The sequence below is a fragment of the Sceloporus occidentalis genome, unplaced genomic scaffold, assembly GCF_023333645.1.
Source record: "Sceloporus occidentalis isolate IW3139 unplaced genomic scaffold, rSceOcc1.0.p SCAF_46, whole genome shotgun sequence".
Taxonomy (NCBI): Eukaryota; Metazoa; Chordata; class Lepidosauria; order Squamata; family Phrynosomatidae; genus Sceloporus; species Sceloporus occidentalis.
Window position 1 is genome coordinate 3,410,372 of NW_028317026.1, and position 21,746 is coordinate 3,432,117.

General features: G+C 40.2%; 1 protein-coding gene across 1 annotated transcript; it reads left to right on the forward strand.

The window, feature by feature from the left end:
• Positions 1-1,256: 1,256 nt before the first annotated feature.
• On the forward strand, positions 1,257-21,183 carry LOC149289339 (complement factor I-like). Its single transcript, XM_089490728.1, has 11 exons — positions 1,257-1,316; positions 6,161-6,410; positions 7,043-7,196; positions 8,255-8,433; positions 11,169-11,279; positions 12,613-12,720; positions 16,679-16,782; positions 17,560-17,663; positions 19,465-19,748; positions 20,371-20,472; positions 20,966-21,183. Exons 1-11 carry the CDS (start codon positions 1,257-1,259, stop codon positions 21,181-21,183), a joined length of 1,674 nt encoding a protein of 557 aa, XP_089346854.1.
• The last annotated feature ends 563 nt before the right edge of the window (positions 21,184-21,746 follow it).

Below are 21,746 nucleotides of genomic sequence, written 5' to 3' on the forward strand. Positions count from 1 at the left end.
ATGACGAGGGGTATTTTTCGGGGGAATTTGCTCTGAAAAAAATCTTGTCTTATAATCGAGCAAATACGTTATTCTTCTTTTACATGCCTTATTCATTTACACCAATAGCCATCAATAGGTCACATTTTAGTACTTACCCCCTATCCAGGGTACTATATACACCTAAATCTCCTAAAATGATACCCTGACTTTTGTACACCTTGTCATGATTAACTCATATGATGTAGTAGATGCATGGGAGGGTAATCCAGCAGATGTGGTTTGTTTCTTTGTGTAAGCATTCAATGGGTTAATCTGATGTTAATTTAAATCAGTTTCTTGTACATGCCCTCTGGCTAGAGGTGTCATCTTCCTAAAAGAACCCCAGTGGTGATTCATGGCCTAACTGATAAGGATCCTGCGTAATAGGAATTCCATTCCTAGTTTAAGTGGAGGGGTTTCCATCACCTTTACCCCACCATAACTTATTGGCACATCAAAGATGGGAACCAATTCTTGGAAAGGGTGTCATATAATTGGTCATGTGGTTAGAGGGGCGTTTTCTTGCAAAAGAGCCTGATTTAGGGGCAATGCAGCGACCTCAAAGCAGAACTCCAGGATATACTCTGATCGGGACAACATCATAAGAAACCATCTGGAAGTTCCCACAGGCCTGCTTATTGGAGAAACTCGTGAGTGAGGGTCCTGTGTTTAGGAGAGTGCAATTATTGTTCTGCCCCAGCGCACCTTTAAAGGGGTGGTAAACGTTAGCATAATGAGAGATGCTTGGTTGCTGTTAACATATAGACACAGTATGGCCGTAGGGGCCGCCATATGTAAAAAAATGTGTGCATAAAATAATATTACGCCAATAGCGTTAACACATGTTAAGACATAATGATACAGAAGCAGTAGAGGTTCTTACAATCTATTATATCGGAAATAAATCTGCAGCTTGTAATAAGAGCCGCTGCCTCTCCAAGCTCCTTGTTACAAGGAAGTAGTTCTTTGTGAGTTCTGATCGGAGGCAGTTGATGAATGTTATCTTTGTTGTATCTATTTGTCTTCTAGATTAAGCTAAATCAGCATCATTTGTGATCTAGCTCTGTGGGGTTCAGATTCCAGTGCGCTCTGAGTACATTCCTCTCAGATTAACAAACAAGACCGATTCCCACGTATTTTAACAGTGGTTAAAAATTAAACTTCCGTGATTCCTGTGTAACAAAAAAAACTTTCAAATAGATTCTGTTGATTGAAAACAAGACAGACTGGACATCATGAAGACCCTGGTGTGTGGATGCATCCTCTTCTGCTTGTTCCTGTTACCCACAGCAGAGGTAAGAAGTCATACTCTTTTCTGCATAACGCTCCAGACCCCAAAAATATCATTCTGGCTCCTCCTGGCAGACGTCTCGGTCTGCCTAAAGCTATAATATAGTCCATAGACAGTGGTAGAGGTTGCTTTGTCCTGACTTGGCTTTTTAACACAATCGACAGGCTTTGGTCCAAAACATTTGATAAAGTAAAATATACTTGTGATGTATGCTCCATGACTTTTACTTTGTTTTTTTTTTATCTTATTTGACTGTTTTTGTGATATATGATTATTTAGCACATCACATCATTTTGCTAAATAAATCAATGAAGGCACCCCTAATGTTTGTCTGTCCAAGAGGTAGCTCCCCAGCAGTTGCTGACTTTTATCTTTATCAGTTTAACATTTAGCTGAGCCCTACCCAATGTCCTATCCGACAGTCAATAGGAGAGATCGTTGTCCAGAACCTTAATCAGCACCCGGGAGTTTATGTATAGAAGTCCCTGTGATAGTTTGCCTCTGACCCAGTGTGTAAGACCCAGTGTTTTGCCAAAGGCTATTTAGAAAGAAATTGAAAATGTGCTCCATTGTGTGCGTTACAAAATTTGCTTCCTTGGGTTTGCTTATATTTGTACTGTCAACAAAATAGTTGCAATAACAAAGTATCAATTTTTGTCTTTTCTTCCCATGTACAAAACCATCCAGGCTGCTTCATAATGCTAATTCATTCAGATTTGTATATAAAAAATTGGATAACACAATTTATGCTAAACTGTTACTGACTTTATGAAAGCTATGGCAATATATAGGACCTTCTTCGCCTCTGTCTGCAGATCAAAGGTTCCTTTAAATTTATGTGATCTCCCCGTACTTATACATTTGCCCCTTTCCTCACCCCCAGCTGTTTTCTGATGTGTTCTGCAGATAACCTCTTCTTGTACATGATATACGCAACGCCAGTCATATCCAGCTTGGAAAGTGCAAATATTTTAATGAAAGCATTTTCCTGACATTGATTGGCCCCTTAAAGCAGCCAATCAGTGGGGAGAATTGTCCGACGCCAGAGGCGATAGGGAGCTGTAGCTTTTGCCTAAGGCTAGTGCTTTTAATTTTAACAGAATGCATAATAAATTCCTCCGATAGACTATAGGTTTTTCTTTTGGTAAGGCTGTCCGGGATAATAAACTATATCTTTAAAAGACATGGTGCCATAAGGCTGCTTGTCTTGAGTTGGTGTTGCACGCATTTTCAAGGTTTGCTGGAGATTGTTCCTTAAACCTATAGTATAATTCATTTTTCAGTAGCTGCAGATTGGCAGAGCATGAACAAATTATCAGTATAAAGAATTTAGATAATACTGAAATGGTAAAACAATATTGGATTACCGTTCCATACACAAAGGTGTAACATTCGCAAAGACATTACCGAAAGAGCAAGCGTCTGAACGCTACTGAGGCTTTCTTTCACTTACAGTTCATTTGCCATTGGCTGCCATGATTATATACATACCGTATAGCCATATTAAATAACAGGATATCACGCAGCACCATGGCTACCAGATCGTATCTGATTTTTAGACACAAAAACATTGCAGAGCAAATCCTTGGGCTTAATATTTAGATTGCTCAATACACATTCAGCAGGGAGTATTTTGAAATAATCCACTCTGGTCATGTTGGCAAAGAGATAAGGTGAGCAACTACCGGGAACAACTAAAACTCAGCATAGTAAATAACAGGAACCTTTAATGGTCTTTAACCTAAAGTCCTATGGAGATATACATATATTTTCTTTTAACATTCATCGCAGTGCTGTGTGCAGTAATTTAATAAAAGAACTGAAGGTAAGGGTTGTGTTAGCGCCTCCCTGTTAGATCGGGGGTTAATTTTCTGCGCTGATTTGATATTCTTCACTGTTTGAAGAATAAAGGACAAAAGGGGTGCTTCAAGGATGGCTTATATTAAAATGATTTTAGTACACAAAGCTGTGGATTGTGTGTGTTGTGTGTAACTTATTAATAAAAACACCTGATTTCATTTTTTAAGCATTATATAATACACACTTTTATGGGATCAGAAGTCAAAAATCAAGTAATAACTATATCAGCCCATCATATAATTTATTTTTGCTTGGTGTCTAATGCTCTTCACACACACATCTATTCAGATATGTCATAATTCATCTGGCTGTTATGCATTTTAACAGTGAAAGCAAACACGCAGCTCTCTACATTAAGTAGAACACATCAGAGGTTAATTCGCTAGCCATCTGTAGACATGTTCTTACAGGATTGTAGTCCATACCAGCTGGGCACTACCTGAAACCTTCTTCTGCATTTCAACATTCACTATTGTTCCTATTTTACTGTTAGTGTTACAAGAAACAAATGTGTCTATTTAACTGCACTTTTTATATGTTCCCTTTTAAATGTTTCAATAACCAAGGCCATCGAACAATAGCATTGCTGATTTATCTGCAGACAAAATAGTGCCATTTTTTTTTTACAGTATTCGATTGATTTTCCAGCTTTAGATTTTGCAACATATAAAAAAAGGACATTCAGAACCCGCATGAGCTGTAATGTAAACAAGTGATTGAACATCCTTTATCAGTCAGTTGTTAAGGTACATTGTTACTATGCAATAAAAACTCAATATTAAAAGTCTGATCTCTAGCATTGTCCTTTCCATAATACATAATAATCCACATAGTCCCAGCACTCTCAGGAGCTCAGGGATCTAACATGTTTGACTGTCTCAAGAAGTATGAATGAATGTGTACAGAAAAGTGCTGAACAAACGTTGGAACTATGGTTCTTAATCTGCTTTATTTTATGCAGTCTGCTCTAAAATGTTTGTACTCCATTGAGTAAGAAGGTCTCTAGTAGAACCAGGAGAAATTAATGAATGAGAGAATGAGTAATTCATGAATGAACTTTCCCAGGAGTCATTAATGAATGAGAGATACAATAAAATTACATTGAAAATGTAGATGTAGAGTTGTTGATGTAGTGGGGTATATTTTTAACTTTTTTTTTAACCTGATGCACACCCATGTGTAAGGATTCTTTCCTTATTGTGTACCAGATACATGCAGAGAGGCAAAAGCCTGAAATGCAAGAAAGATCATGTGAAGATAACAGTCTACTCGCAACTTTTTTGCACATTCTTAAATGAATATTGGAAGCATACATTATTATTTATTGTTTTATTTATCATATTCTGCAGCTGTGTACAATAGGTAGAAAGAACATAACAAGTATAACAACAATTTGACTTACAGAAACAACAGGTTTCTCAAATGAGCTTACAATCTAGAGGGAAGAAGCATTCTTCTTCCACAGGCTCAGCAGTCCAGTGTCCCAGGCAGCCTATTAAACATTGGACGCACATTGAAGTGTGTCTATGAGATGTATAATGTGTCCATATGGAGTGTGTATAGCATACCTCTCAGCAGATCTGATTTTCAAGGGACAGACCGATTTTTGGGCATTGCCCAGGTAGCCGTCCCACTGTCCTTCTTTTGTGTGCAGTGGGGACTGTGGGTCAGTTGGGGAGATCTGTTACAACTCCCATGTAGCTGAGCCCCAACCCGTCCCACTGGCACTAAGAACACCCACATATGTGCCAGTCCCACCCCTTCTTGCCTCTTGCCACGACCCCAACACAAATGGACACCAGAAATGTTTGGGGGGTATGTGTATAATGTATTTGGGGGGCACATGCTGTGGTGTGTATGCAGTCTGTAATTGTATGCACACTAATCCTTCTTGACTGGGTTTAGGGTTTAATCTAATGGGTCATTGGCATGCTCTCATTGGGTCATTGGCATGATTATCTGCTGAACAGGCTTGTGCCAGGAGTGACATAAGGACTCTACAGAATGATTTCCATAGAAGCAGGAATGCTTGGGTTTTATTATTCATAATGTTCTGCTTGTCTTGGCACTAAACTGAGCGTTTTACAGGTTTGGTTTGTTCAGGGAACCCACTTCTCACAGACCGATTTGTTTCTGTAATGCTCACATTTCTTGTCATTTACTGCATTTTGTAATTCACAGTCGTGCTCAGAATGGCCACCTGGCACACAGGACAAATACCCGATGGGACTCCAATGAGTTACTTGAACATTGGATAAGGGCCAAGGCTGCTTCAGTCTGGCCCTGCGCACAATGTTATAAATTACATGCCTAGAGCATGTCATAAAGTACAGGTGGGTGAAGGGACCAGTAAACTCCAGACTATTGCAGGGAGAACCATCAGACTCAGGTCCACATTGGAGCAATCTTATATCCAAGAATTTTGAGGGTTCATATACACTATACTGCATATTGCTTAATTTCTTAGGTACACCTGTTTAGTTTCATTATCAGAACTGATGCTCACGGGACACTTTTCCTTACCATACCATCTCTTTAATGCCAGAGACTGTAGTGTGTGAAAATCCTGGGAGATCAGCTGTTTCTGAGATGCTGGATCTACCACCTCTTAAGTTAACAATCATTCCATGGTCACTTAGATCACGAATCTTCTGCATTCTAATGATTAGTCATACAACATTTTTCCACACCCATTAGGAGCCCATTAAACCAGGGACGGGCTGCTCATGGGTGATTGTGTGTTACAGTGAGTGAGTGTGTGTTAGAGTAAGTTTGTGTGTGTTATGGGGTGAGGTGCCTGGGGACATAGAAGCCACTTGTCTTTACATGCCCCCAGGCTAGAAGGTGCCAGCCCTCCCCTGCGGTTAACCCTAGTCAATGACTCATATTACAGTCTGAATAGTTGGTTTTGTACACTATTTGTTCACTTAAAATAATTTATAGAATTTAAGGGATGTTTGTTAATTATTTTCTCCTTCTGTATTACAGAGAGATGATGCAACAAAAGCATGTTTGGAGCAAAAGTACAACTCAAATTCTTGCCACAAGGTGTTCTGTGCCCCATGGCAGAGGTGCGTGGATGGGAGGTGCATCTGTAAACTTCCTTATCAGTGTCCCCGAAACAGTACCTTACGTGTATGCACTGAAGGAAAACGGACATTTCAGAACTACTGCCAACTAAAAAGCGCCGAGTGCTCCAACCCAATTTACAGGTTTTCTTCAGAGCCTCCATGCACTGGTAAGTAGTTGTCAGAATGAGAAGCCATCATGGGTCTCCATTGCTTCTAATTTCACAATGGTCAAATTTTTTTGACTTGATAAAAGTGTTCTGTTTCTCATGGGTACCTGTTTACTTATTTAAATGCAAAAGTAATGTGCATACAATTTATTTTTATTATATATACAAAGTTATGACGTTTAATTTGTTAGACTGATCTTGAAAATCAGCTAATCTGATTTGGCCGATCTTGAAAAAGCAAATGAAACACAAGAAGTTAAGCGTGGTACTCTGTCTAAATGTTCTGCCATACCCAATCAGTGGTTTATTCTGGACTAGTCCAACTAGGCCTAATGGTGCAGGTCCAAGCAGGCTTAACAAGGACAGTTTTTTCCTAGTCTACTATCAGGCTCCTGGGTGGCCACAACTCAATGGACTATGCCATATTCATTGTGGAGCTCTGTGCTTCAGCCGACACAAGGTTCCAGAGCATTTCTCCTTCATGTTGTGCTACCTTTGAAGGTAGAGTGCTGAGATATGATGTCATGCCCTGGATTTCTGTACAAAGAGCCCCCTCCACAAGGCCATGGGACCTTCTCTGGGTTAGGCTCAGGGCAGTGCTCTTCAAAAACACATTATACTTTGTTTTTCAGAGACATTTGAAATGTCTTTAGTAGCAAGTAAAAAAGACTCAGCTGGAATTTTGAAAGTAAAAGTACCCACGCTTCAGAAGTCATTATTCCTGTGCAGCAAAGGATGGAGCTTACGGGAAGCAAATGTGGCCTGTAGACAGCTTGCATTTACTAAGTAAGTTCCCCAGACATCTCTTCTTGTTCTGTTGCACCTGTGTTTTCAAATGTCTGATCAATTTACGATCACTTTGTTTTTATCAGAGAGACAAATTGATTTTCTTTTTCTAATGGCAGGCATAGAGTTTGTGGATAATATCCATATGTCTTAGTTCTGCCCTAGGCAGACTTCTAATATGTATCGTTGTAGTGAGATACGTACAAACACATGTTTCTCGGATTTATATATATATATATATATATATATATATATATATATATATATATATATATATATATATGTTGAAATAGCTCTGGACCTAACACTGTATGTCCATAATCCCTATAGCCTAGTTTACTAGTCCATAGCATAGTTTACTAGTGTTAAATAATAACCTTTATTTATAATGTCTGAATAAAAGTGTATTTGTATTCATGTGGCCAACTGCTTGAGAAAACAGCTGTGTGATCATTTGTTTCTGTATCTGCTTGGCTAAACCATATGAATGACTTTAAAAACCAGTGTGAACAATCTATTTTATTGAGCATAGAATATACACTATATGACCAAAAATCATATATCACACCTATGATTAGCACTAACATTTACTAGAAGGAGCCCAAATCCTGAAAAACAGCACCTGACCATTATCTTTCCTCTATCAAACGTTACAGTAGGCACTATGCATTCTGATATGTAACCTTCTCCTGGCATCCGCCAAACCCAGATTTGTCCATCAGACTTCCAGATAGTGAAGCATGATTTATCACTCCCGAGAACACATCTCAACTGCTCCAGAGTCCAGAAAGCAGTTTGGAACTCTGTAGTGAGTGATGCAGAGGACTTTCAAAGTTTTCCCTACTTGTAACAACTTGGTCCCTACTTGTCACCTTGGTAAACATTTAAGCAACTGTCAATAGACTTTTTATAGAAGTTGACCAGATGCTGTGGGTGTTGTCTGAAAAGTTATCTTATTAGAATCATAACTAATACAATGGTTTAATTTTTACTATTTCCTAACAGTGACGTTTGCCATGACTGCCAACTTTCAGTTCCAATTTGTTTGTTTTTATTAGAGGTGCTGATGCATCTGCAGAGCAGACCTTCAGCCTACCTGCAGCGGAACAGCAATCATCAGACTGCCTGTCTGTGACATGCAGGGGTCTGGAGACCACACTCGCAGAGTGCCATCTAGAGGAAAGCACAGAGAGTGGGGACCAGCGAGCTGGAGTAGTGTGTTACACCGGGTCTCGACGTATGTGTATTTTGCTTACAGTTCTATATAGAAGTTTTAAACATTACTGTTACTGAATAGCCAGAAGATTATTATTTACTAGCCTCATAAAAGTTTCCTATAACCATATAAGACTACTTGGAGCTCTCCTCATCTGAGAAGCTCCACAAATAAGTGTGGCTAGGCTCAAACAGCTTGTAGTGTGTGGTGAGTGGGAAGGAGGTAGGTGGTAAGTGAGTATGGCTAAACACCACTCCCCTGCCTGGAGGTAAAAGAAGCTGACCTGGGGAAACCCTGAGAATTGCCAGATATGTCTATTACTTATATTCAAAATACAACCAATCAACCAATTTAAACTAATGCAAACACGTTTGTTCATTCAGTCTAATACAGTCCTGCTTCCCAGTGAGCCTTTCACATTTACCGTATTTGCTCGATTATAAGACGACCCTGATTATAAGACGACCCCCCAAAATCTGAATATTAACTTAGGAAAAAAAGAAAAAGCCTGAATATAAGACGACCCCAAAGGAAAAAAGTTTTACCAGTAAATGTTAATTCATGTAAACTATTTTTTTTAATAAAAGCTATGATTGAGAAAAAGATTTTTTTTGTTTTTATTTCTTGTATTTTCCAACCTGTCCCCCAGTTACGCACATCTGCCCCCAGGCTTGCCACTCCAATATGGCACTGTGGCCCATGATATGCCTTTTAACCCTCTATATGCCACTGTGCCCCATGGTATGCCTTTTGACCCCCTATGTGCCACTCTGCCTCCAGAAATGCCTTATACCCCTATATCCCATTCTGGCATTTAGGGGGTTAAAATGCATATTATGGGGCAGAGTGGCATATAGGGAGGTATAAGGCATTTCAGGAGGCAGAGTGGCATTAAGGGAGTTAAAAGGCATTGTATAGAGCACTCTGCCTCCAGAAATGCCTTATACCCCTATATGCCACTCTGCCATTTAGGGGGTTAAAAGGCATATTATGGGGCAGAGTGGCATATAGGGAGGTATAAGGCATTTCAGGAGGCAGAGTGCTCTATTAAATGCCCCCTTAACGCCACTCCAGAAATGCCCTATGCCCCCATTTAACACACACACCCTATACCCCCATTTAACTAACTAACTAACACACACACACACACTCTCCCCCCCCCTTCCCCCGCTCTCCCCCCTCTCTTACCGGTGCTTCCAGCCGGGGCAGCAGGTTGACGTCGCCTTCTGCTGCAGCCAGAAGGAGGTGTGGCTAGCAGCGGGGGTTTGTATGCGTCCGTCGCGTATACTTTCCCCGGCTGTCAGAGATCAGAGTTCCCCGCACCGGTGCGGGGAACTCTGATCTCTGACAGTCGGGGAAGGTCTATGCGACGGACGCAGACAACCCCCGCTGCTAGCCACACCTCCTTCCGGCTGCAGCGGACGTTGTCTACGCGGATCGCGTAGACGTCAACCCGCTGCCCCGGCAACACAGCAGGAAGCACCGGTAAGTGTGTGTATGATGGGGGGGGGGGAGTCGGGTGAGACAGGAGGATCCAGGTCCCCTGCAGCGGTGCGGGGGATCTGGATCTTAGTCTCCTAATCAGACCTCTATTTGAGGTCTGATTAGAAGACGACCCCGATTAGAAGACGAGGGGTATTTTTCAGAGCATTTGCTCTGAAAAAAACCTCGTCTTATAATCGAGCAAATACGGTATTTTAGTAATATTCTTCAAAACCAAATAACCTCAAAGGCCTACATTGAGAGGTTAGTTAGCAGGAGGTTAGTAAGGAATATTCTATAAGTACATTTGTATGAATGCTTTTAAAGCCAGAATGTAAGTAAATTAATAAAAAAAAAAATACATAAAATAATAGTTTTTTCCTGGAAAGGAATTTTAGGGGTCTTGGGCTCCCACTCAGGATGTTAATACCTTAGAGTTAAAAATGGTCCACCTATCGCTTGTATTCCTCACAGCAAAAGAATAAAGTAATAGTAACAATGGTTTTTAAACCAGAAATAGAAGGACACGAAATTAATCTGGAATCACCTGGTAACAGACACACTGTATACATAATTGTTAAACAATACCATTGAGTGTCTTTGGGATTACTGGTATGACTCAAACACAAAACAAGTGCTTTCTATAAAAGGCCATTGTTTTATAGCAACCTACTGGCACAAAAGGCATTGATTTGCAGCAATATCACGCAAGGTTGATAAGCTAATTCTGCTTATTGGCAGATTTGGTGACACCCACTATATTTTTTTTCCATAAAGGAAATGTATTTGGGGAAAATGAGATAACATATGAATTCTTGCCAATGCAATGTTTTTATGCCCAAGCAGTAATCAATATTTATTACAATATCAGTGGTGTAACTTGAAACCACAGGGCCCCAGTGTGAAAATTGCCCTGGTCTCTCAGAGCTAACCAAGCAACATGTCCCACAGTGCCAGCTTTGTCCCTAAACAGCTTGTGAGCCCCCAAACAGGTTGTCTGTGCCATCTTTGTCCCCAAACAGTTTGCCAGTGCCCCCAAATAGCTTGCATGAGCCATACTTGCCCTCAAACACATTCCACTTACCTGCAGAAGTGGTGTATCTAACTTTCTCCATGCTGTGTGAAGGTGTCATCGTATTATTCCTGCATGAAGGGAGAGAGTGTGAAAGATCTCAGCCCTAAATCGGTCTTTGTTCTTGTATGCATTTAATGTTTTCTCATAGATAATTTCATTTTTAAAGGAATTCAATGGTTATCATCAACTTCTGTTTCAGAATGTAATAAAGATGAGTTTAGCTGCGTGAATGGAAAATGTATCCCTTCCTTCAGATCCTGTGATGGAGAAAATGACTGTGGGGATCTCAGCGATGAGCTGTGCTGTACACGTAAGTTTTTTAAGCAGACCTTTAACCTAGATGTTTTGTTCAAAATTAAAATGTATTTTTGGTGCATCACCATAATTTGGTGCATAATATTTGAGTGCTATCTATACAATATGTAAGCAGTTATGGATAAGTGGGAGATAATGAGACTCAGAAATGTAAAGAGAGGAGGGACATTAGAGGGGGGAAATACACCTCTCTCTATAAATGAAAACTTCCTTACATTAGACTGAAGCCTCCAACCTTTTAGTTCTAGATTATGTGTATCAAATGTCTAAGACAAGATGAAATACTGGATTCTCTAGCAAGAAGCCAGTATTACTAAGCACATAATCTACACTGCCATGGTTTAATGCTTGGTGGGCTACTGGTCCACAGTACCAATTATTCACCCAAACGGCTGCAATGGCAGATCAAGTTCTGCAATGTGCAGCAACCAGCTGTGTGAGCAGGGGTGTAACTAGAAACCACAGGGCCCTGGTGCGAAAACTGCCCCCGGATCCCCAACAGCTGGTCAGCGCCATCATTGCCCCCAAACTGCCCCTTGCCCCCCTTCCAACATACACTCTGGCACACATACGTAAACAAACACACTTATTCATACTCACTAACACACAAATACACATTAATTCTAACACACACTCCATCTCACCTCACTTACACATCCATGTTCACACACAAATTAGACATCCATGCTCTCACACACAATTGCAGTTAGGCACCCATGCTCATCAACAACAACCTCACCCTTACCTGTCACCACTCCTGCAGCTTTGTCTCCGGCTGCTCTCACACTGTGCGAGCAGCCTCGGTTTCACCGTGGGGCCAAAATAGTTTAGAAAGGGCCCTTCCGACCTGAAGTAGTACAGTCCAGGTCACAAAGGGCCCTTTCTAAACTATTTTGAATCGGTACAAGGAGCCGGGAACAAGGGGTCGCCCCGGGCCCCTGTAGTTACACCAGTGTGGGTGAGTATATAAACATAACGTATGGCCATGCGTATTCAGCTGGCAGATGCACTTCATTTAGGGGCAGCACGTCTTAGAGTGCCAGAGCCGCCAAGTACTCCACAGTCTTGCCCTGGCTACCACTATTAGGGCATCGATTCTAAAGGATACTTGTATAATGGACTAGCACAGGGTTAATATTTGAAGAATCCCAGCGTCAGCTCATCTAGAAAGTTTCCAGGTATATGTATTACTTAATGGAGCTGTGCCGTAGGATATAATTATTTTTCTTGTTTGGTGGAGTGACCTGTGTGTGTGATGAAATACTGTATGTTATTCTCAGGCCAAATCATGTCGCTTATATAAGATGTTTACAATCATGCTGTTTCAGGTTGCAATAACAGCTTTCACTGCAAGTCAGACACGTGCATTCCATTAAAATATAAGTGCAACAAGGAAGTGGACTGCATCAGCGTAGATGATGAGGCAAATTGTAACGGTGAGTGAGCCCGGTGGGTTATGTTGCCAAAGACTTTTATTAGTCTGCCTTGTGAAACTCTGAAAACCCAATGTGTCTTTGTCAATGTACGTATGAGTCACATGAGTACACCTGGCTGTCCTCCTCATGTTTTTTTTAGAAGGCAAGAGCTGGAGAAAATATGTCACCCGATGAAATTTCAGGTGATATTTTTTAAACTACATGGGGCAGAGCCATAACTTGGGCTCTTGGCATCTGCAGAGGGATGGGAGATCCTGTGATGGTCACATTGGCTTCAGGAAGCAGAAAGCCATGGAGCTGCATGGCCACCAGGCAGCTCAAGAGTACCTCTAACATTGCAGTGCCTCGGGCAGCTGCCCCTTTCGCCCCATGGAATCTACCGCCCTTTTCCACTAATTATCAGTTATGTTTTAAATAGGAATAGGGTGGAAACTAGCTGCTCCACTCTTCACATTTAACTTGGGTTCTTGATTTTTATCTTTGCAGACACCAAAACAGAAATTGAACCAAGTAAGTGAATGTAACATCCTTACTAACATAGCACTGTAACAAACACCGATGTGAATCATAGGATTATTAACAGGTACCAAAAGTAGACATATAACATTAATGCCGTTAATGTATATTTATGCATGTTTGCATTATAACTCTAAATAATATTGACTGAGGTCATAGTTACATGCTACTCTTATCACTCTAAACCTCCTCAATAAATTCTCCCGGAGTTATATTTGGGATACTTTTATGAAACAAAACTGAACAATGTCATTAAGCAGAGGTTGAGGGAATTCTGGTAGATTTGTGTTTTGTTGTCTCACCGTTATAGAGGGCAAAATGTTGTTTACATGTCAGGAACATAATAAGCTGGTTTATTGTAATTACATACATGTAAAAACAAAATAAGTGGCTATTTAGATTTAAACTGCCAGCAAAAGTTTTACACTTTTAGAAAATATTGTCACAAAAGAAAGATCATGTATATATTCGTTCATTACTCACTGTGACACCTTACATAAAAAAAACATTATTTGAATGCATTGTTTTTTTGTTTTTTTTCCTCCATTTTATTATTTCAGAGACTAGATCAGAAAACGAAAATTCTGAAGGTAAATACATTGCTATATTTTCTATCAGAGAAACCAAATACATTATGATTAACACTAGATTTCCCATATGCCAGGCCGGACGTGCGCACAGAGGACCACTTGTTTTACCAACCAGTGGGAATTAAAAACAGGAGGGGTGATTATTAGTTTGGCTGTCAAACTGGTATGGCTTCTGACCTGGCTCCATGTTTTTTGGAACCTACACAACTTTTCTTTAGAAAGCATGGTGGGCCTCCTGTAATCTTTATGCCTACAAGAACGTAGAATGTATATCCAGCATATAGTGTTAAAATAAGCTGACTATGGGAACTTTACACAGTAGTGGGGATTTCTATTAAATTAAACCTTTTAAGCATTCAAAGGCCAAACATGACATTTGCAATATCACCTTTTTGAGGGCAGCCATTGTTAGTGAATGTCTAGAACATTAAGACTTAGAGATGGTAGATGGTAGAGATGGTATGCTTGTCTGTGCCTCATTGACCATTTAATTTTTAGGGGCCCAAATTCATCCTATGCTATCATGTATGGGGACTGGCATCCATAAAGGATACATAAAAGGATCAGGATCTTGTTTGCTAAGTTGAGCTACTTTCCATAAGGTGTTTTTCTACATTTATATAAGATCTAGGTCATTGCAAAGCTATGTAAAAATACATACTGGAGGCACAACTCATGCATGTTAGTAAACCCATTCATTACGTGACACTTAAAAATGTCCTCTTCCTGTCAAATTACATTTCAATGGTAAGAGTAATGCAATTTTCTTTTTTTTATGTACAGAACAATATAATGCACGAAGCAAAGACATGGATGAAGGTAAAACTGTTGTGGCTATATATATGTTCTATATAGGCATCTTTTGGGTTTGTCCTGGAAACCCCAGCCAACACAACTGGCTTCTGCGTCTCCTGGACAGCCTTTTATCTCTGATTAAGGGAGTGGTGTCTAGCTATGCCCACCACCCACCTGGTTCTCTCCCCTTGCGTGTCAATTAGACATGTGTCCGCCTCCTAAAGAAAATAGACCTCAGAGGCATGGGCATAGGAACCAGGGGGGACGGGGGGACAGATCCCCCCCAGTAACTCATGCGGGGGGGACAGATAATGAAGAAATCCCCCCCCAGGGCCGTAGGAACCCCCCCCAATAAAAACGCCGCAAATGCGACCCGCGAGACCTCAAGGTGCGGCCCTCGTAAGATCGGCAGCCATGGCAACCGATCTTACACGGTGCGTACCTCGAGCCCTGCTACTTACCTGTGGGAGGGTCTTCTGTACTGCACAGAGGAAGCGGAACCCAGCACGTGACATCACATTCCGGTTCCTCTGTGCAGTACCAGAGAACGCAGAGGGAGAGCGCGCCCCCTGCTGAAGTCTGTGAGCGGCATCGAGGAGCTGCAGTGCAGGTAAGGGGGTGGGGAGGGTCTTTGCATGATTGAGGGAATGAATCTGTGAATGAATGAGTATATGAATGAATGAGTGTGTTATAGCATGGATGTGTAAGTGCTGGAACCTAGGCATGATGGGACTGTGATTGCTGTTAGCAATCACACTCCTATCATGCCAAGTCAGCCAGTACATGCTGAAACCTAGCTAGCTGCTCCCCTTGTCTATGGATGCTGCCAGCAGTATGGGGTCTGCACATCACTTACAGCCACCCTGTACCAGCATGTACTGGCTGTCTGCGTATGATAGGAGTGTGATTGCTGTTAGCTAATTGCTAATTTTTTTGTCCAATTGTGGTGTGTTACCTACTTTTATAAAAGAGTTTTTATTATTATTTTTAAAGGTGGGGGGTCATTTTCGGTTTTGGGCCAAGTGAACCGTGAATGTTTTGGTCCAGAATTTTCATTTTAGTGCATCCCTAGAATAAATAGAACTATTTAATTTTTACTCATCCAGAATCCTAAATTTGTAGTCACAAAACTTTCTAGGCCAAGAAATCAGTGAGAGGAAAAGTAAAGGCTTTGTGTCAATTACTTTATTTTAATCTGCATATTTTATTAAAGGCCATATTTTCTCACAGTGACAAATGAGTACGGCCCACGCACGTATACAATTCTGATGAAGTGGCCCACTGCAGAAAAATCTTTGACACCCCTGGGATAGACAGTGAGAAAGGGGGGTAGGGAGAGGGTAGCTAGTGAGAAGGGGGGTAGAGAGAGGGTAGCTAGTGAGAAGGGGGGGTAGGGAGAGGGTAGCTAGTGAGAACGGGGTAGGGAGAGGGTAGCTAGTGAGAAGGGGGGGTAGGGAGAGGGTAGCTGGTTTGAAGGGGGCGGTAGGGAGAGGGTAGCTAGTGAGAAGGGGGTGGTAGGGAGAGGGTAGCTAGTGAGAAGGGGGCGGTAGGGAGAGGGTAGCTAGTGAGAAGGGGGCGATAGGGAGAGGGTAGATAGTGTGAGAAGGGAGGGTAGGGAGGGTGGTAGATAGTAAGAAAGGGAGAGAGGGGGTAGATAGTGTGAGAAGGGGGAGAGGGGGTAGATAGTGTGAGAGATGGGGAGAAAGTGGGGATCTGATGGGGGAAAATGCTGTCCCCCCCAGATTTTTAGGGGTTCCTACGCCCATGCTCAGAGGTGCTTACCTTTTAAAGTTCTTAGTTGTATTGGCATTCAAGGTGAGAGAACCAGGTGGTCATAGCTAGACGTTACTCCGTCAGCAAGAGACAAAGTATCCAGCTGTTATAGCTGGACCCTCCAGGACAAACCCAGAAAGTGACCAGGTACGCAGACTGATCTCACCTATGTATTGTCTACATTTTACATGTTCTTGTCATGTGACATGCAAACTAGAATTTTAAAAGAGACATACCATGAATTACAAGCATCAATGATACAAAGTTCTGTTTTATACATGTAGAGAGGAAGCTGCTACGGAATCTGATTCCAACACTGAACTGTGGCATTGCACCTCAAAAGCATGCTCGTCAAAAGAGAATCATTGGAGGAGAAAAGGCATATAAGGTATGTTTTTCTTATCTATTGCACCTGTCACAGTCGGGTTTGGTTAAGTTGGTTAAGGACAAAGGACAACTCTGCCCCATGTGGGAGCTTGGAGGGGGCGGACCTAGGCTGCTGGGGGTGTGACTGAGAGCAGGTAGGTAAAGGGGTCACAAAGTCGAAAGCACCACAAGCACTATGTGGGGCTTAACAACATACATCACTTTCCTCCATCCCTCCAGAATGTATGGGAATCAGCCACCATGCCCACAGCCTGCAGGTACATACATATGGACCTCTGGAAAAACACCAAAAAGACCATTTTCGATATTGCAGGAACAGAACTGTATAGGTTACACAATAATTCCCTGGAAATTCCATGTACAAATTTTTTTTTTTTGGGACACAACAACCTCTCCCATTTAGCTTATAATAACATTGTAGATGTTTTTGATCAATGCAAAGTTTGATACTTGAATCGGGCTACTTACTGATCCATGTGCCGAGAACAAGTAGTCAAGTTTTTATAGCAAATCTAAGGTTTATATAAATTAGAAACATTGTTTGGTTTATCATATGTAATAGGATGATTTTGTCACACATGAACAAATAAAACCCTACTTTTTGTGTTTTTCTTGATAGTATTAAGGAAACAATCAAACACACAGAATCGTACTCATTATGATTTGTTGTGGTTGAAACTGGTGCATGCATTTTATTTTTGAAACATTATTTATAAAAACTTTTTTTTCTATTATCTGTGTAACACATACTAATAAAATTCTTCTGTTCTGTCTTTAGAACCAGTTCCCATGGCAGGTGGCAATAAAAGATGGGTCTAGTTTAAACTGTGGTGGAATTTATATTGGAGGCTGCTGGGTACTGACAGCTGCTCACTGCGTCAGGTATGTCCACCTAGACTATTTCAGACTATCAATAACGTTCTTTAAATACAATTTAGCCCTGGAATCAATAACATAGAGCACTATCTGGTCCAAGGAGGCATCAGAAAGCGATCTATGTCACTGCCAGCCAGACTGGTCCAAACATTCCAAAACATGCATCTTACCCCTACACTTCTACTGGTATCCTCATAGGCCGGTCTAGCTCTTGGTGCAACGTACAGACCACAGAAAATACCTAGCAGTGATCAAAAATACTGATCTCCGGTAGTCATCCTAAACATGGTTGTTTTATTTGTCTAAATCTATTATAAATATTGAACTTGTGCTCAATACTTAAATCTCTACAATGAATAAATATATATATTATATATATATATATATATATATATATATATATATATATATATAATTTATATCTGTTGAACTTGCAAACTAATAAGTTACAAGCTGAAAAATATAACTTTTTTATTTTAACAATGTTTAAAGAATGTTTATTATTGGCCGACCGCAGAAAGGAAAAGTACAGCACTCAATTCAGGCCATTATAAAAATAGAATTTTGAGGTCTTTGGCACAGGGCAGAATATTGGCCTCGCCAATGCATTATGGGTGCTACGTGAACTTGTCGTTTCTTAGCCTTTCACGTATAGGTCTACTTACTTAACTCAACTTAATGGCTCAAGTGTGTAACGTGTTGGAAGGTTGTCAAACCAAGGATGCCATGGAGATTTCCCCATAAAATGGGGACATATAACATCCAGGGAAAGGGGAAACTGTATACATAGGCTGCAACGCCTCAATCATTTGAGAATTAAAAAGCAAAATCAATAGGACCTTGTACTTGAGTCCTGAACCCAAACAAAGACCTGAGTTGAGTCCTGAACCCAAACAACAACCTGAGTTGCATTCATGTCTAGTCATTCTCCAGATGCCAGTGTGAGACTGATAAGTGAAATACAAATAATCGGATTGTACTGCAAGTACTACTATTAGCATCAAAGTGTATATGGCTAAAATGTGAGCGTTGGGGTTGTTTCAGGTATAATTGTTAGTTAATGTAAGTATTAAGAGTTCATAGATTTGGTAAATCCTTTTATTGTTTGATGCCACCTGGTGGTTGTCTCGCTTTGGTTCAGGGCTCTATCAGTTGAAGGTCTTATTACCCTATTTGTTGAAGCTATTTGATAAATCTTGCCAGGGTTCAACTTTAAAGAGAAATCGTGGTTAGTTTCATTCCGTAGCTGACTGCAGCAGCTTTCAAGAATACTCTGAGATGTTAATTCTTAAGTATCATTGTCTGTGGGTTATTCTTTGCCTAACTGGACCCATTTTGGATGACCTCTGGGCCCAGAGCTGTTTTAAGGATGGTTTGCACTAGTGCTCTACTATACATAAGACTAGCTAGACATTTTAGAAGCTTTTTTAGTGTTTATGCTTTGGTGATAGAAAAACAAACCTAAAAAATTATGAGGCAGACATGCTGAAATATGCTCTTAAAGAAACACTCCATTGACTCTAATCAATTTTACAGCAAAATCTGTAAAAGCCTTAGTTCTTTTGGATCATACAAATGTAATATGTGTTATCAAACTGTTTGAGTCTCTCGCTAATATATAAATAACTTTATTGATTGTGTGGCTCTCTTGGATTGAACTATAACATATTTTCAGGGAAGTACTTAATTTATATACCATATTCTTTTACCTGATAACCCAATAGTACTATAAATTTGTTTGCTGTTTACTACATAGAAATAAGTGCTGTCATAAAAAATAATTTGGTGTTCTTTTAATGTACTGCAGGGCAAATAAACCAGAAAGATACCGAATTATCATCGAGCTTCTTGATCGGCTGTCTTATGACGATGACATCGACTCATTCCCTGTAAAAACTGTGAAGGTTCACGAACTTTACAACCCTAACACATATGAAAATGACATTGCCTTGCTAGAGGTAATCAACATATACAAGAAACCAGAATGCATGCAGGTGGATAATAACCTGGTAGCCGCCTGTGTGCCGTGGTCCCCATTTCAGTTCACAACAGGGGACACCTGTACCGTTTCTGGATGGGGAAGACAAGAAGGTATGGACTTAAGATTCAAAGATATTTACAACTTAGAAATGCTATCCTATATTTCCAATGCTGGAAGTCAGGAAGAGCCAAGAAATAGCTGCTGCTACACAGTAATTAATAATAATTGGCTCAGAGTGAGCATTGATCGTCAAACATTAGAAAGAATCATTTTGATATTAATAGGTATTTATGAAAGTGGGTATTTAGATAAATACTGTATCTTATTTTTGTTTAAAGTTTCATTTAGAATACCTTAATTTATAAACACCCCTTCTTCTGTTGATATGCACATTATTTTATGGAAAATGGAAGAATGTTTATTGGTCCAAGATAAGATTACATTTTTATTCGAAGATGATACTTTTTGTATTGGGCCAACATAAAATGTAGGACTGAAAATGTAGTCACATAAGCCTTCTGGACCTCAGAGGTCTCTTCATTAGATGAGATGGAAGACTAGTGGGGAGGCTTAAATACATAAAACATGAATAGGTAGGGGCAGTCTTTGGGGGGCTTAACATAAAATTATTATCAACAATTAGTCTTTTCAGTATTACACAACAACAGTTAAACTAGATTATGGGCATGAACAATTGGAAAAGATATTTATTCCTGTTTATATTTTTTTTAGGTTTTGCTAAAGTATTTCACCTAAAGTACGGTCACGTTAACTTGATGAATAACTGTTCTGAAGTTTACAAAGACCGGTTCCTTGACAAAATGGAGTGTGCAGGTAAGACTTAGAACGTATGTCTTAGTAGTTCATTGGGAGCCATACCAATTAGAATTTTAACAAATTTTAACGAATTTAACGTATAAATTTGTATGAATCTCCAAAAACAAGGATGGATCCCCCCTCAACAAAACAACTGAAAAGAACAAAAAAGCTCAGAATATTGATTTGAAATGGCTTCCTTGGTTTGTCTGTTGTGGTTAATTTGGTCTGTCCGTCCCACAATTTCCGGGAGCTTTGTCAGCAGTAAATCAGCAGCTGTTACACTTATTGGAGTCGCAGAAGCTTAACAAGCTATAATTGGCTTTTTGGCAAAGTTTCCAAAAAACAATCTGTAACATAAATGTCCAATCATTATTTTTTCATTAAGTAATACACACCTTTATAGTGTTTGCCTCAAATATCTGTGCGTTTCTGGTTGTACATGACTTATTTTAACTTTTGCCCGCCAGGTATAATGTTTTATTTTCCCTTTTCCCCTTTGTCTTCGCAGGCACGTATGATGGTTCCATTGATGCCTGCAAAGGTGACTCTGGAGGTCCGTTGGTTTGTGTAGATGTTAACAATGTTGCCTATGCGTGGGGCATTGTGAGCTGGGGCGAGAACTGTGGAGTTGCCGGTTTCCCCGGTGTGTACACAAAGGTTGCTCATTACTATGAATGGATAAGCAGACAGGTTGGAAAAACACTCATTGCCAAATATAACATCTGAGCTATTCTAGCTTCGCAGATTACGTTCAGAGATATGTTTGTTCTGTTCTCACAGTGAACACACACATTATCCCGAAAATGTTTTTTGTGCCAAATTAGAACTTATTAAACATCAGGCATCGCTCATTTTGTTAGCATCTAGTTTTTTTAATGAAATTGTGTATTTCGCCAAATATCGGCACGTAATATATATGACAGCAGACTGAGGCAAATAAACATTTACTAACAGCTATTAGGAGTCAGTTTCATGATGTTACCTGTAATAAGTTTAATCTTTGTGTTTCTAACTACAATAAAATAGCGTGACGGAGGGTTTGTGCTACTGGGCATGATTCTAAGTGCAATAAGGTTGGATATGTCAAAACGGGGGAGTGGGGATAGGTGAATAAAGAATTCTAGATTATAACCTAAAATTCATGCATTGCATACAAAGGGGTTTTAACTCTCTTACACCACTATTCATTATGAGGGGCCGGCATTAGCAAGATTAACCACACGCTTTACATTTTTATACTTGCATAGCGTGTGCTGGCAGTATCGGTAAGTATACGGACTCACCTGGTA

Excerpts from the sequence above, each read along its gene's own strand:
- LOC149289339 (XM_089490728.1), top strand. The coding sequence starts at position 1,257 with ATGAAGACCCTGGTGTGTGGATGCATCCTCTTCTGCTTGTTCCTGTTA. Across the intron at positions 7,197-8,254 it reads AGACAGCTTGCATTTACTAA|AGGTGCTGATGCATCTGCAG; the intron begins GTAAGTTCCCCA and ends TGTTTTTATTAG. Across the intron at positions 17,664-19,464 it reads ACAGCTGCTCACTGCGTCAG|GGCAAATAAACCAGAAAGAT; the intron begins GTATGTCCACCT and ends AATGTACTGCAG.